The 14,871-nt window shown below is 38.2% G+C and overlaps 2 protein-coding genes and 1 long non-coding RNA gene across 3 annotated transcripts in view; 1 reads left to right on the forward strand and 2 right to left on the reverse strand.

Annotated features, from left to right (window-relative positions):
• LOC116613046 overlaps nucleotides 1-4,615 on the reverse strand; it is a 21,661-nt gene extending 17,046 nt beyond the window's left edge. The window contains exons 1-2 of the long non-coding RNA XR_004294072.2: nucleotides 4,522-4,615; nucleotides 3,954-4,164 (exon numbers count right to left, since the gene is read on the reverse strand). This is a non-coding gene — a long non-coding RNA (uncharacterized LOC116613046). The remainder of the gene's footprint in view (nucleotides 1-3,953; nucleotides 4,165-4,521) is intronic.
• Nucleotides 4,588-6,668, forward strand: LOC116613045 (aquaporin-5). The gene is made up of 4 exons (XM_032373635.2): nucleotides 4,588-5,039; nucleotides 5,131-5,354; nucleotides 5,648-5,728; nucleotides 6,143-6,668. The coding sequence occupies exons 1-4, from the start codon at nucleotides 4,712-4,714 to the stop codon at nucleotides 6,386-6,388; spliced, it is 879 nt and encodes a 292-aa protein (XP_032229526.1). The 5' UTR covers nucleotides 4,588-4,711; the 3' UTR covers nucleotides 6,389-6,668.
• On the reverse strand, nucleotides 5,892-13,306 carry LOC5505206 (ras suppressor protein 1). Its single transcript, XM_001626014.3, has 9 exons — nucleotides 13,143-13,306; nucleotides 12,975-13,025; nucleotides 12,615-12,682; nucleotides 10,523-10,575; nucleotides 10,276-10,394; nucleotides 7,728-7,810; nucleotides 7,369-7,483; nucleotides 7,125-7,257; nucleotides 5,892-6,912 (listed from the first exon to the last, which is right to left on the reverse strand). The coding sequence occupies exons 1-9, from the start codon at nucleotides 13,249-13,251 to the stop codon at nucleotides 6,825-6,827; spliced, it is 819 nt and encodes a 272-aa protein (XP_001626064.1). The 5' UTR covers nucleotides 13,252-13,306; the 3' UTR covers nucleotides 5,892-6,824.
• Nucleotides 13,307-14,871: the final 1,565 nt, after the last annotated feature.

Below are 14,871 nucleotides of genomic sequence, written 5' to 3' on the forward strand. Positions count from 1 at the left end.
TCTCAGAGTAAAAAGCTATGAAATAACAAAATACCTAGCAACATAAGCACCATTTTACCTCAGTTATTATACTAGAAACTGGTCTTGCATGAAAAAAATACTGTCGCAAAACTCGAGTGATCGACCCGCAGATTTGTAATGAGGGGGTTTAAGTATAGGGTCTCTTGTTCGTCTTGTTCTCGATGTGCACACATTTAATTCCCACAGCCACCCCTCGACTCTGCGCATAACCGCCAGCTCCTAACCGCATGTGTCGTCCTAGTTGCCTAATATTCCTTCGGGCACAAACAAGGATGTACTGTTTCACCTTTGCCAGCCATTGTCTTTTTTCAAAAGATTGCCAACACAAGGGACGGTTGCATTCATCGAATTGGAACGAAATGTGACTACTTCACTACGACTGCAAATAGTTAAAAGTGTTGTTATATATGCAGCGTTAAAGCTTCGTATTTGAGCTAACATAACTGTAGAGCACTAAAATCCGTTATAAGTATAATGTGATGAGGTGTTTTCGGACTTGGGGATATACTATCACAGTCACGAAGACAATCTCAATGTGTTTTGACCAAAGAATGGATGACAATACAGTTGTAAAACTGCACAAACGCAGCTGAACGATGTAAGGAGGAAAGAAAACACAGGGAGCTCGCTATGAATCATTTTAAAATTAAATCTAAACATTCGAATTTAGACAGAAAATAGTCTGCGCGCGCTACAAGGGAATCACAGTGTATCATTTGATATTCAGCTTCTGTAGTCCTTATGTCAAGTTGTGATTAATACTTAAACTATCACTGATTTATGTTGCTTTATCAAACCTATCGAGCATCAAAACATGGTTGTAGAGAAATACATAGAAAAACGTTTCGTTTACTCTATTTTACACGTTAGGAATATGAGTTTTTGTGCCGTCTCAGAGAACGTGTATAGGCAGAATACCTGGGCTGGCACAAGACTGAATTCAAGCGCATTCAAGACATAAAGGGCCTAATAAAGTGTGTAATGCACTGAAATGCATCAAATAAAACATTGCTTCTAATAAGAACGAAAATAGAAAAAATACTTGAAAATCAAAGGTTATTTCACGGGCGTAGCGCTATTATCACCATAACGCATACATTAAAGTATTTATGGTACTCTATCCGACAACTGTACCAAAATTATCAAGCTTGCTTCGTTGCTTTTTCTGTGTTATTTTCTGTGATACAACATGAACAGTTGGCTGATCGAAGAGACATCTTTATTAAACAATGCCAAACGCTCGAGTCAAGAGAGCTGGGTCAATAGCCGTAACAACACAAGGCTTTCTCACACAAGCTAGTGGTGAGTCGACGCCACGCCTAGCAAAATTCATTTTAACAAAGAAGTTACTATTTGTCTTTATGGAGTTATAATTTACACACGTTTACAGGCCTGTTTTGCCTCAAACAAAATATAAAGCGAATGCTTAGAGGATAAGGGCACATTGCGCACATTGCCATTAATATAACGATGTTATTGTTCAATTCGTAATAACCATCAAGAGACCATGATGTAAGACGAATCCCCCATATTAGGGTAAGTTCCAATGATGACGTCCATGAAAGCTATTTTTAGAACAAGCAGTTATTTTTAGATACGCATCTGATTGGTTAGCGCTCACGTTTCCTAGCAACATCAGTCAAACGCGCGATCACATCTTGAGAGATGTGAACCATCAAACTGGCAAAGGATGTTATGGAAATATTTTTGACCGAAAATCATCCTTTTTTACAAACGCTGTGAAAATGATCTTCCATAGAGTACGCTGGATCCAATCAACCGTTTCTCGGACATTGAAATGCATAAAGTGCGTGATTTTAGGCTCGGGGAGCAACTTCCCCAGTAAAAGTTTTCACGGCTGATTCGCAAATTATAAGTTTAAGTAAAACGACAATCAATCATAAATCTGTGTTTACAACACAATTCTTTTCCAATTCCCTTTAAATGTAAAAGATACATCCAGAACTTAATAGCATTATATTCACACCGATATTGTGGTTATTAAGACAGGTATTTCATAAATAAAATATTTCAAGTCTCCATAATGAAGTAAATCTTATTCCGGTGACAAGGTTTTCTTGAGTGACATGATTTCTGAACATTTGCGTGAAGAATTGAAGTTCATTCATCTAAAAATATTGTAAATCAAAGAAAAATAAAGGCCTTATTGTATTTAAATACATAACATAGACTGAGAATGCCTAGGTTTTCCATTTCACCGTATTGAAGAGAAAAAAAAACTTTTTAGGAGTCAGCCTGATGCATCTTGAATGAACTCCAAATTCGCTGTCCCCCCGACGTCTTCCCGTTCAATTATTTATATAACATTTAGATAACTTAACATTAGATAACTTAACAGCTACCAGGACACCACCCTACGAGTAGCATTGTAATCATGAGCTATGAGAAGCAGCTAAAAGGATAAAAACAGGTAGCGAACGAAGTCAAGAAGTGCAGAGGGAAAAAAATTGTGAAAATGTTAGCTCGCGAGGTGCCCATAACCAAATATGGCGCGATGAACCATATATGGATGCTATGATTGACAAGCTCGCGCAATCTAAAAATAGCTTTTATGGACGGCATCATGGGCCACGGGGATTCGTTCTCTTATATCATGGCCTCTTGTAACCATCCATTGCGCACCTATCATTCCAGGCTAGTTTGGTGTAGCTGTTTTCAGTATGTGTCCCAATGTCCCAATATTTCGGCACAACTTCAAGAAAGGGATTAAAAAAAACATACAGGTATATTATGTTACCTTCGAGAGGAAATATTGGGAGAACGGGACATGCTTAGGGAAGACCCCCACCCACCCACACACGCACACGCCGAATCGTTATGTGTGAGGGGGGGAGGTAGTGCCTAGTGTCTGCTTAGTGGCGGAGCTGGCCTTTAAGCATCATCAAGTCAGAAGCAGTGTTGATTTTAAGCCCATATGCAAGTCCCTATGTTTTCATTGTCTTCATACTTTAGATTTCAGATAAGAAATAGATAGATAGTTACCCATGCCTTGTTTAGATAGTTTAAATAGTTGAACGAATATTTCAAGTGTATGCAAAATGATGTTTAGATAGGTTAATAGTTGTGCACATTTTTCGCACAATTTAGAAATTTTAGATGACGAACAATGCGTTATACAAACAGTTATGCAACCGGACTTGTGAACTCTTTTATTTATTTATTATAAATACTGGACTCTGATTTGATTAAGTCAATCGGTGTGTGCAGAGAGTACATGGGTCGCTGAAAGTTAAGAACGAGAATGGAGTTACCGAACTACGAATGTAGTTCCGAGGATAGAAGGAGGAGAGAATAGAAACCAAGAGTTGAGGGCAATATCCCAAAGTCAATATCATGGAATTAATGAAGTGTATTTCATGGAAACTGATGAAGTCATTCAAAAGCGAATTGTGTAACTCAGATCTCGTTACGTGACTCGAGTTGTTTTGCAAGATTTATTGATGGAGTGACGGAGAGTGTGTGTGTTATTAGTGAGCGTGTTAAGTTAATTTTTTTTCATGTAATAGTCTTTATTTTTCTTCTAAGTCTAGAATTATAAAGCATATCCAAATATACAAAGTCTTAATAAATACATTGTTATATCGTGCTCCTTCGCGTGACAAGGGGTATATATAGTATTGTGAGTGGGGTCCGGGGGCATGCTTCCCCGTGAAATGTTTGTCATTATTATTGAAACCTAAATAGCATCATAAGGGCCACTTTCCACCAGAATTCTTATTTGTATATGTTTTCATACTCCCAATCTGTAATGCCAGTAGAGGGGGACATGAATGGAAATTCGAAAAATCAAAACTTAGAAGCGCCAGCCAAACTGAAGTCATGAAAGTGAAAGTTAATTTTTTAGGGAGTCTGGCGTTCTTCCAAGAAAAAAAAAATCTTCGTGTTTGCACCGCTTTATTCATTCTTTTTACCTTTTTGTTTTTCTTTTCTCTCCTGGAATATGGAAGAATAGTACAGGGTCCCTATTGCCATTTGTCCTTCACAACTGCGGGAATCTAGAATCCTTTCTACAGGTGCCATGAGACAATGTTTTGTTGTCCCCATTTTGTCTGTCGAAGCATACGCTTATTCACCACTTGTCCGGACTTTCGCGGGTTGTTTACGATTTGTTGGACTTTGACCCTGTAAAACGCACGTAACTTATCAGCGCCGAAAGGGTAAATGGCTTTCGTTCCGTGCAGCTCCAAAACAGGGCTTTTGCGAGTAACATCTCTCGCTAAGAAAATTCTTGAATTGCAGCTTCTCTATGCCTTATCATTTCAAAGTAAATCCATTCCCGGTACCCCAAATTTGCTAGGATTTTAAATTGTGTGTTTCTGAAGTTTTCTAGTTCTTTTGTTTTTCGGTGAGGGGTGGGGCACGATTTTATTTCTTGATAAAGTTATTGATGTAACTGACTGAAACTTCCAGTAAAAGGTTGGAATGGATAATGTTTCTCAATGTCAATGTCATTACGATACCAAAGTAGCGCTCGCTTACCGGTAAACTTGCAGAGATCGCAAAGAAGCCTGGAAGAGTTGGTTCGAAGGTCAGAAATCTCGTCTTCGAGCCCGCGATATTTGTGTCCTCCGCAAAAGAAAGAAAAGGCGGGTACTTTATGTAAAATTCCTTAAAGTCATCGTGCACCTGGGAACGGTACGCATGCGCATAACGTGAAAGTGGATAAAAAATGCGGAGGCCTGGGTCGCCCTCCTTCGCCAGTTCTAGCTCTAACGACATGGAAAGTACAGGCTTTATAATCTCTGCAAGTCTGGTAGAGATTTTTGGTAGTCTACTGTACGGCTTTCTTGGATGTGCATCGACTGTGTCCTTTGATAGCCCTCGCTCAATCGAGAGCATTGCTCTTTCTTATGGTATTTTGTACGCAGTTCTTGTTTACATTTTGGCGCCGTTCAGTGGAGGATACGTGAACCCCATCGTCACCATCGCACTGTTGCTGACCAGAAAAGTGTCTGTTTTAAAGGCTGTATTCTATATAATATCTCAGATAACTGGTGGTAAGAAGCTTAATCATGAGCACATAAAGATTGCTTTATTTTTTTCTTTAACTATTTATTATAATTTTCTTGTTTTCTATTGACAAACAAGGCATTGCGGGAGTAGCTCTCTTTAGCACAATCCTACCCTTCGAAAACGTGATGGAAGTCAGCCAATTCAATGGTAACATCGGTCCTATAGCTTGCTTTGTCATGGAGGTAGTTTTGAGTTTCCTGTTCGTCTGCACTGTGCTTGTCTGCCGTGAAAATGATTTAAGCCATTTCCTGGTGGGCAGTGCAAGTGGTGTGACCCTGATAGCCTGTCACCTAGCAGAGGTCAGTATAAAGTACTTATTAATAATCAACTCCTTCTAATACTTACCTTTCTTTCAGGAACCTGTTCAGTTTCGAAATCTTAAACAAGCATTGTTTTTTTTGTCAGGAGCGAAATAAGGACCTCCCAAATAGTCGAAGGAACACCAATACATTTCTCCTAAAAGTTTAGTGTAAGGAGGGGGACCCACCACTGATTAACCTAATATGCTACCACTGTTATCATCTTATGTTCACTGGAAACAAGACATTTGGTCCATTGAGATTGGGTACTTATTTTACCTTTGAAATGTTAGTTCCAGCTTGTTGGTTGGGGCATAAACCCGGCATGTGCTTTGGGGGCAGCCGTTATGAGCAACAGACCAGTGCATGTATGGGTAGGTAGTCAAATTTATGACATGCACAGAATAGGAAGGGGTGGGGCTACAAGAATAAATCATAAAGGTGAGTGGGATTGTGTCTAAAAAAAGAAAGTCTGGTAGATTGGGGAGAGGCGGGGCAACTAGGGCTGTTTAAAGTGAAAATCACACAAGCATAAAATAAATGAGCAAAATCCACTTTATTCCCCACCCTCCCTGACTTTCCTAGCAAAATTAGGCAAAAGATTGAGAAACTGAAACCAATCAACCATCTTACTAAAAGACATGGATGCTTGCCTCTTGACTTGCATGCACCAAAACACAGGCTTGAACTGTAGATGTTATAAATAGACTAACAGCGTTCATTGATGAGATAAACAACCCTTGGTTTTTCAACAATAACTGAACAATTGCCCTTCTCTGTGTTGACAGGTGTATTTGGTAGGCCCAGTTACTGGCAGCACCCTAGCAGCAGGTTTCCACTATGCAAGCAAGTACTTCCCTGGGTTTGTACCAGATGACACATTCTTGATCAAAGGAGAGGCAATTAACCTGCCTGAGGTGAAGCGATGTGAAAGTGGGATGGGTCTAGAGTCTGTCATTGTGGAGAAACCTCAGCCAGTTTCACCAAGATTTGATAGGATGCAAATTCCAGATGAGATGAAAACTAACCTGTAAATACACCCTTTTTAACAACTTTTGACATTCACCTGTTGACTACAATTAGGTATTAAAACTTAAAGGAGACTATTAGTTAAGAGCCATTTTAACAATGTGAATCTTTTTTGATTTGATATTTGGCATTTTGAAAATTATTGTTATAACTAAAAAACGATCGCTACTGTTATCTTTGTGCTCAACTCAATTTACAAGAAATTACTTTCATATTTGAAACTTTCACTTTGTAAATTAAAAAAAATACAATACCTAAATAATAATAAAAAAACATCAGACCATGCATTGTTTCTTCCACATCTTCTAATTGTTCAGATAATGACCTTTTTTAAATTTTCTTTATACAAAGTGGTAGAAAAGATGTGTATATAAATGTTTTTTGGGGGATGCAGGAAAAGATTGAAAAGTTTAGAACTCTTGCTTTCTCTAAAAAATATATCTACTTCTTCCTGCTCTTCTTGGATACTTTAAACTTTTCCTCTTTTGCTGGTGGCATGGGTGGTGACTCTAGGTGTTTCTCATAAACCCTACAAAAAATAAGAGGAAAGCAAAATAGTTAACAGCAATTTCAATCAAATAAATCAAGTAAAATCAAATAAATTTCAATCCTAAATAATATATTTTGGGGTTTTCTTGACATAGTAGCAGCTCTTTTTATATCATATATGTTTCATATTATCTTGTATTTGACTAGCAAAGGCAACTTTCTACAACATTCACTCTAGTCCCCTCAACTTACGTTTTGTATCCATCTGTTTTGATGTAGTCCATCACATGGAATGGGCCAAGGATAATCTGATCATCTAGTTGTTGAATCCATGGATTTCCCTCAGCTTTGAATACATGGCGAGGACTTCCAAGATTCAAGGCCCCTATTTTTAAAACAGTAACAGTTATTTGCATAATAACTAATAACTTCTCATAAGGATGAAGCCAAATATTAATAAGCCAAATATAACATAAATTGGTAGAGTAATTTGTACCTAATTCAGGAGGCAGCACCATCAGTCTGTTGTTCTGAATGTGGAGCTCTCTTAAACTTTTTAGTTCTCCAATCTCCGGTGGTAGTGATATCAGGTCATTGTCTCGGAAAACAAGCTTAAAAGACAATATTGGGAATTGCAATTATCAGTAACAAACTTATATACTGTACCAGCAGACCTGTTGAGGCTTGTTTGGCAAAAAGTATAAGAATTCTGTGTGTGGCAAGAAATCAGAGGTACAGTACCAGAATTTGTTTCTAGTACTGTGACACTTAGATGCGTTTGGGGAGACCCTGGTTATAATAACACTTACAACTTGTAGATGCGTTTGGGGAGACCCTGGTTATAATAACACTTACAACTTGTAGATTCTTCAGCTGCCCTATTTCAGGTGGGATCATCTCAAAATCATTGTCACCAAAGTACAGAGCTCGAAGTTGAGCTGAAAAAGAAATGTGCTATCAAGTCGGATAATAGGAAGTAATAAAAAAACTTCTCCGTTTCATTTGATCTAACAAATCAGTACCTATAATTGAAACTATAGAATCACATAGAGGACAAATATTCGCAATGAGAATTTCAAGGCTTGTTTCAATGCATAAGAAGGGTAGGTCTCCAAACCTCCACCATCAACATCAACATCAGAACAGATGGAAAAATTGAGAAAGACCAGGAAAAGGTAGCAAACGTTCTGGTAGACTACTTTTCCACCATGGCTAATGAGATTGGTGGAGCAAATGTCAACAGTATGACGGAAGAGGATTTGTCCAGTCATCCAAGTCTTAAGAATATCTATGATGCAAATAAGAGCAACAACTCAAATTTCTGTTTTCAACAGCTCAGCACAAATTCAGTTCAGTCATTTCTCGAGAAGCTAAATGTCAGAAAGGCCTCTGGCTATGACTCCATTACTCCCAGATTGTTAAAACTAGCATCAAGAGGTATAGCAGACTCCCTAACGGGTCTCTATAATGAGTGTATCAGGAAAGGAGAATGGCCAGAAGCATGGAAGAAAGGGGAATGGAACCCTGTTTACAAAAAGGATGACCGTCTTGAGAAAAAACTACCGTCCAATAACATTACTATGCATAGTAGATAAGGTATATAAGTCAATGATGAGTACACAAGTAAATAATCATTTTGATCCCAAGCTTGATCCTTGCTTGTCGGCATATAGGAAGAAGCATAGCTGTGAAACCACTCTGCTAAAACTCACAGAAGACTGGAAGCTAGCTGTAGATTCCAAACAGTTTATTGGAATACTCTCAACAGATATGAGTAAAGCATTTGACTCCTTACACCCAGCACTCATGGTAAATAAGCTCAAAGCATATGGCTTTTCTGAGCAGTCATTACACTTGATGAGATCATACTTCACCAACCGTCAAAACAGGGTCAAACTTAATGGAGTCACCAGTGTCTGGAAGGATGCAGTAAGGGGATGTCCTCAAGGGTCGTCATTTGGACCATTATTATGGAATATCTTCCAAAATGACATGACATTTGAAGTTAAAACAGCTAGCTTGTCAATGTATGCTGATGACCATCAGCTATATGTAAAAGGGGGAACAGCTGAGTGCGTGGAACAAATTTTGAACGAAGAAGGACATAAGATATCACAATGGTATAAAGATAATTTCCTCAAAGGGAACTATGATAAATATAGCTTGATGTTGCTAGGCAGAAAAAATAGAAATAAAGACAACCTATCTATACAGGTTAAGATTGATGAAGAAATAATTAAATCGTCTACTGAAATGAAACTGCTAGGAGTGACTCTTGACGATAAGCTGAACTTTAGTCTTCATATCAGTGAAATATGTAAGAAAGCAAGCCAAAAAGTTGGTGTGTTGGTAAGGCTTAGAAATCTAATCCCAGTAGACGCCAAATTACAACTTTATAAATCAGCAATTTTACCCAATCTCACATATTGTCACACGGTATGGCACTTTTGTAAAGCCGCTGATGCTAGAAAGTTAGAGAGAGTCCAAGAGAGGGCTCTACGCGCAATATTTAATAACAGAACTGACACTTATGCTGAACTTTTGAGGAGAGGGTGATTGTCAAGCTTAGAGAATAGAAGATTACAAGACATTCTTATATTAATGTACAAAGTTAGAAATTCCCTAGCTCCTGAGCATATTCAAAGTATATTTTTTCAGCAAGACAGGAGTTACAACTTGAGGAGCGATTTTCCTGTTCCAAGATTTAATACAATCACATATGGTAGACACAGCATAAGGTTTCTAGGCCCCTATATTTGGGGTAAAATAAGTCAGGAACTTCGTAATAAGACCAGCCTACAGGCTTTTAGGACGGGAGTGCGCACTCTTGATGTGCTTGGCCTGCTGGATGGCGCATGTGACTGCATCGCATGCTCATCCTAGTGGGGTGGGCACGTGGGGTGGTCCCGTGTGCTGTCTGGCGGTCGGGCACATGAGGAGTGTGCACCACCCTTGTATCATATTTTTATATTAATTTGTTTTGTTATTTATTTATATGTTGCTTGTTTGTTTGTTTGTTTGTTTGTTCTTGTGTCTATTTGTATACACATGTCTGTTTACTTGTATCTACGCCTGTGATAGTTCGTCTATATAGTGTTTGTGTATATAATATATTATATTAATATGTATAATACGTATAGTTTTCTATAATATTTTTAATATTTTAAATATAGCTAGATTAGATTCTAAATCATATTATTTATTAATTATCTGACTATTTATTTTTTATAGTGTCCACAATTAGCTTTTTTAGCTAAACACTTTTGACACTTGAATAAAGTTTATGTATGTATGTATGCATTGCTTAAGACAATTTATGGCATCTGTTCAAGTGTAACTGCAAGCGAAAGATCAAATCTATGATGTCATGTTTTGTGATTGTAATAACTCCTGTGATACTTACACATAATAAAGAAATTCCCAGGTAATGATTTTTCGTTGAGATTATTGTAAGTGAGGTCTAGGATCTCCAGAGCAGAAGCTGTGCCGAGGCCTTTAGGAAGGGAGCTTAGTCTATTTACCCTGTAGCAAAAACAAACAAAGTTATTGACAAAAATATGCATGTATACTTCACATAGGAATAGGTTTTTCACTTTTAATTATTTGGACAACATTACTCTATAGGTTTTTAATAATGATGTAATACTTACGCAACATTTAGATGTCTTAGCTTTGGTAGGGACCCAAGTGCAATCGGAAGTTCCTTAAAAATAAGAAGTAATATGTGAATAATAAGCAAAAATGTGGCTATAATGATATCACATACCTCAAATCCACAATTAAATAATATTGTAACATCATTCCATCTCACTTGATGGACAAGATGGTCTAGTGTGTAAGCATTGCATAAGAGGTTTCAATCAGCATAAAGCCAAAGACACAGGTTAATTTCTCTTGCATAGCTTTAGTTCAAAGATACATATGGCATATTGAACCTTGTCATCACTATCATCCCATTTAGAATTTCTACCTAATTTCTACAAAAACATGATTGGAAATGATATGGGTGTACGATGTTGTGATGAGATCACATAAACATCAAGGCTTTTGTTCAGTGGAAGGTGTAATGTAGTTTGTCACTGGGAAATCATATGGTTTCAAAGATTAATGAATGGTGGTACAGAAAAAATGGGTGACCTTGTGGTTCACACTTTCAATATGCCACCCTCCCCAATCGGCTATCTCTAAAACGGGGAATATTAAAACAGGGAATCTCTAAAATGGGGAATACTGAAACGGGGAATCTCTAAAGCGGGGAATACTAAAACGGGGAATCTCTAAAACGGGGAATCTCAAAAACAGGGAATACTTAAACAGGTATGCATTCGCTGACAATAATAAATCAATAAAAGTTTTACTATATGGCTTTTAAAATTTAAAATGAGGAGAAAACAAATCAATGTATATCGATTAGTTTATTGATAGATTTCAAAAAGGCGGGAAAACAATAAACACTCACACACAATCAACTAAGATGAAGACAAGATACCAAATGAAGAATGATCCGTGGGCCCAAATAAATGGAAAACAGTTTACTTGGTTTATTTACCGTTCAGCTTTGTTTTCATCGTTGTGACAAACACTGTAATATACTTAATTCAACGACTTTTCAGGCTATTTATTTCTATTTTCACCTTTTGGAAGCTACAGGCTTCATCCCAAAGGTGCAATAGATCTAAACAATGAGAAAGAAAGCTCAGATGTCAGTCTTCTCTGCATAAATGGACTGTTTGGTGTGAAAGCTCCACGGTATGTAGAGAACAAACTTTTGATGTAAAATAAAACCCCAAACACTGTGCTGCTTTATGGTGATTTGATAGAATATTGCATTTCAGGCCCATAGCCAGGATTTTGAGAGGGTTGTTTCATTTTTCCATTTCAGCAGTCCAAATTTCCGGTATACCCCTCCCCTCAATCAATACTTCAAATAAATTCAATCTTGTATTTAAAATGTATTTTAAAACACCCTATTAATAGGGTGCTTTTTAACATATAATCAAGATGGTTATTTAAAAAAAAGATTTTTATAGTCATTTTAAAGGCATGGATGTGCACGGTAATCCAGCCAAACATTATATATTTTTTGTTTGCTCTGAGCGGACCTTCAAGCCGAGTGGGGGGTTCTTCCGAACCCCCCCCTGGCTATGGGCCTGCATTTACAAAGAAGCTGCAGTATCTTAGAGATAATTTTTTTGGTATTTGCATCCCTTTTATTTATTCTTTTTTTTTGTTTGTCCGATATAAATAAGCTATGTATTTCTTGGCTATCAGTGGTGCTCGCCGTCTTGTCACATTGTTTTTCTTTTTCGTCAAAATTTTCTTTTACACAGTCTTGTCAGGATAATGAAACTCAGACTCAAAGTGCTCGTTGCCAATTATCAACTTTTAAGGTTCCTGACTTTGTTCCTAACTCGGTTCCTGACTCGGCCTTTAGTTTGTCTCTCGTTTTAGTATTCCCCATTTTAGAGATCCCTCCTTTTGGTATTCCCTGTTTTAGAGATTCCCCGTTTTGGTATTCCCCGTTTTAGAGATTCCCCGTATGGTCGTTCCCCGTTTTAGAGATCCTCCTTTTGGTATTCCCTGTTTTAGAGATTCCCCATTTTAGTATCCCCCGTTTTAGTATTCCCCATTTTATTATTCCCCGTTTTAGTATTCCCCATTTTATCGTTCCCAAATTCCCCGTTTTAGAGATAGCCCTCCCCCATCTCTACCAGTTTGCTCATCCTTTCAGGATTAAATTACCTCAATATGATTATTAAATAGAATTAATGTCTCCAAATTTTGAAGCTCTACAATCGCTTGAGGAAGACCTGAAAAGAAAGAGAAATGAAAATAGAAGTCATTTACCTATTTAACTCTATATAAATCGCTATCGAAAAAGACACAGGATAATTAATATTGTAAAGTTGAAACAACCACAAATTCAGTAAAAACGTAATCGAATAGACCTAAATTCGGAATTTAATTCTTTTACAAAGCGTTCTTTCACACGAACCCACCCTCTAGAGGAATGTTAATGTTTTCAAAGAGCGCTTCTCGACTCATAAGACGTGAATAAGGTTTTTTCTGACATGGAAAAGAATGTTGGGTTACTTTACTTACTCGTAATCTTGTTATGACTGAGGGTGAGCCGGACAAGATGTCGTGCTGTCGCTGGAATTGAGACAGAAAAAACGACATAGCAAAATAAAACAAGATGGCGACGTGATTGTTTTGGAGTGTTCGAACAGGACCTTGCCTCCAGTATCATGTTAGTGTAGAGGGACTTACTTAGATTCGATATATCATTCAGACTTGATATGCCTTTATCACACAGATCCAGCTCCGTGTAGCCTTGTTCTTTCGTTTCATCGACGAGTTTCTTCAAAGCCTTCGACATGGCTGTTCATTTGAGGATGTTGTTTAGGTAAAAACTCCAGGGTTGGGCTTCCTGTGGTAATCAATGACGTCTTTGTCTGTTGGAGACACAGGTAGCCCAGGCAATGGTTGCTTGTCGTAGCTCGGAATTCTAAACATTCTGCGAATGTGCCTTATGCTTCATCACAGCACATTGAAGAAGTTCCTCCTTTCCACAGCCTCTTGTAGGTTTGAGCTCGCGAATGTGTTTTTGAATTTGCGAATGGGTTTTGGATTTGCGAATGTGTTTTTGGATTTGCGAATGTGTTTTTATCTTTTGCGAATGTGTTTTCAATTTGTAAATGTGTTTTGCTATTTGATTTATGTTTGACCCCTGTGGGCCACCGTACATGGGTGCCTAAGCCGACAGCGCATTTAATGTTGATAGCGCTAAAGTGACCGAGAAGAGATCTTGTAATAACCAGATAGCACAACCTTGCAATCGGCAGTTCCCAATGACAATGACGTCGTACATGTTACAGCTGTCGTTTCAGCGCTCAATTCTAGCTCATCTCCAGAAGGCCATGAACAACATTTCTCCTTTGAGCTCTGGAGTTTTCCTCCAGCATTGTAAGACTCTATGATGAGAGTGGTGCAGAAGCCTGTTTTGGCCGGGGTCCACATTGGATGGATACCAAAACACCATCTACCTTGCTACAGTATGTATTGGATGGAGGTTCTCTTCTACACTGAATACCCTGGCCCAAGGAAGTCGGCCCATTACAGGGGCAGATCCAGGATTTCAAAATGGGGGGTGGATAATGGCCGGATAGATGGCATATAACTGATCAAGAGGTTTTTGGTAGGTCACTACATAGATCTTACAATACTTCACACTGAATTGGATTTGTCGTGTCAGCAACGTCAAGAAGGCGAAGGAAATTGGAGAGTACCTCCCGTCCCTCAGACATTTATTCTCTTCAAACAAAGCGACTTTTCAAATTTCTTATTCAAAAAGGGGGTGGATATCCACACAATCCACCCCCCCCCCCCCTGCATTATTTTACGAAGGTTAAACTTCTGCTGTAACTGTATCGTGGTGTTTTGATCGGTAACGCCGATGGCTTCTCGACAGAAGTCATAACAGGAAATAAAGGTCAGGTAAAATCGAAGCCTCCGTTACGTTCTTTTTTTAAAACATGGCGGTCCCTATGAAGAAAGAGGGTTTTATTGGCCAAAAAAAGCAGAATTTTATTTAAATGTTGAGCAAGTACCCAATGGTAAGCGGTTGTGGCACAATGGACACGGAATCTTATGACGAATCAAAGATACGATTGCTTATGTGCAAAGCTGAGGTGAAATTGCCCACACGATTATCATCACCGTTCCTGTTGGTGACGATAATTCCATATGGAAGCCCATGGCATCTACCTGAGCCGAAATCCAAATGTACAATGAAAGTGTGGGAATGACGGCCATGAATGAGCTGCAGGGAAAAAGTTTTAATGTTATTCATATTTCTCATTTTATTTTTATCCATGCGCTTCTTGGTTGTGATTACACCTTCCATGAATACGGGTCATCCGCGCACAAGCAGCTGTTAACAGGACATAGTTAAGAGAACCACAAAATCCTCAACTCCAATAGCAGCCATGTTCCACAG

Source organism: Nematostella vectensis, chromosome 2 (assembly GCF_932526225.1).
Source record: "Nematostella vectensis chromosome 2, jaNemVect1.1, whole genome shotgun sequence".
Classification (NCBI taxonomy): Eukaryota; Metazoa; Cnidaria; class Anthozoa; order Actiniaria; family Edwardsiidae; genus Nematostella; species Nematostella vectensis.

Excerpts from the sequence above, each read along its gene's own strand:
- LOC116613045 (XM_032373635.2), top strand. The coding sequence starts at position 4,712 with ATGCGGAGGCCTGGGTCGCCCTCCTTCGCCAGTTCTAGCTCTAACGAC. Across the intron at positions 5,355-5,647 it reads TAGCCTGTCACCTAGCAGAG|TTCCAGCTTGTTGGTTGGGG; the intron begins GTCAGTATAAAG and ends TTGAAATGTTAG. Across the intron at positions 5,729-6,142 it reads ACAGACCAGTGCATGTATGG|GTGTATTTGGTAGGCCCAGT; the intron begins GTAGGTAGTCAA and ends CTGTGTTGACAG.
- LOC5505206 (XM_001626014.3), bottom strand. The coding sequence starts at position 13,251 with ATGTCGAAGGCTTTGAAGAAACTCGTCGATGAAACGAAAGAACAAGGC. Across the intron at positions 12,683-12,974 it reads CAGTCATAACAAGATTACGA|GTCTTCCTCAAGCGATTGTA; the intron begins GTAAGTAAAGTA and ends CTTTCTTTTCAG. Across the intron at positions 6,913-7,124 it reads AAAACAGATGGATACAAAAC|GGTTTATGAGAAACACCTAG; the intron begins GTAAGTTGAGGG and ends TATTTTTTGTAG.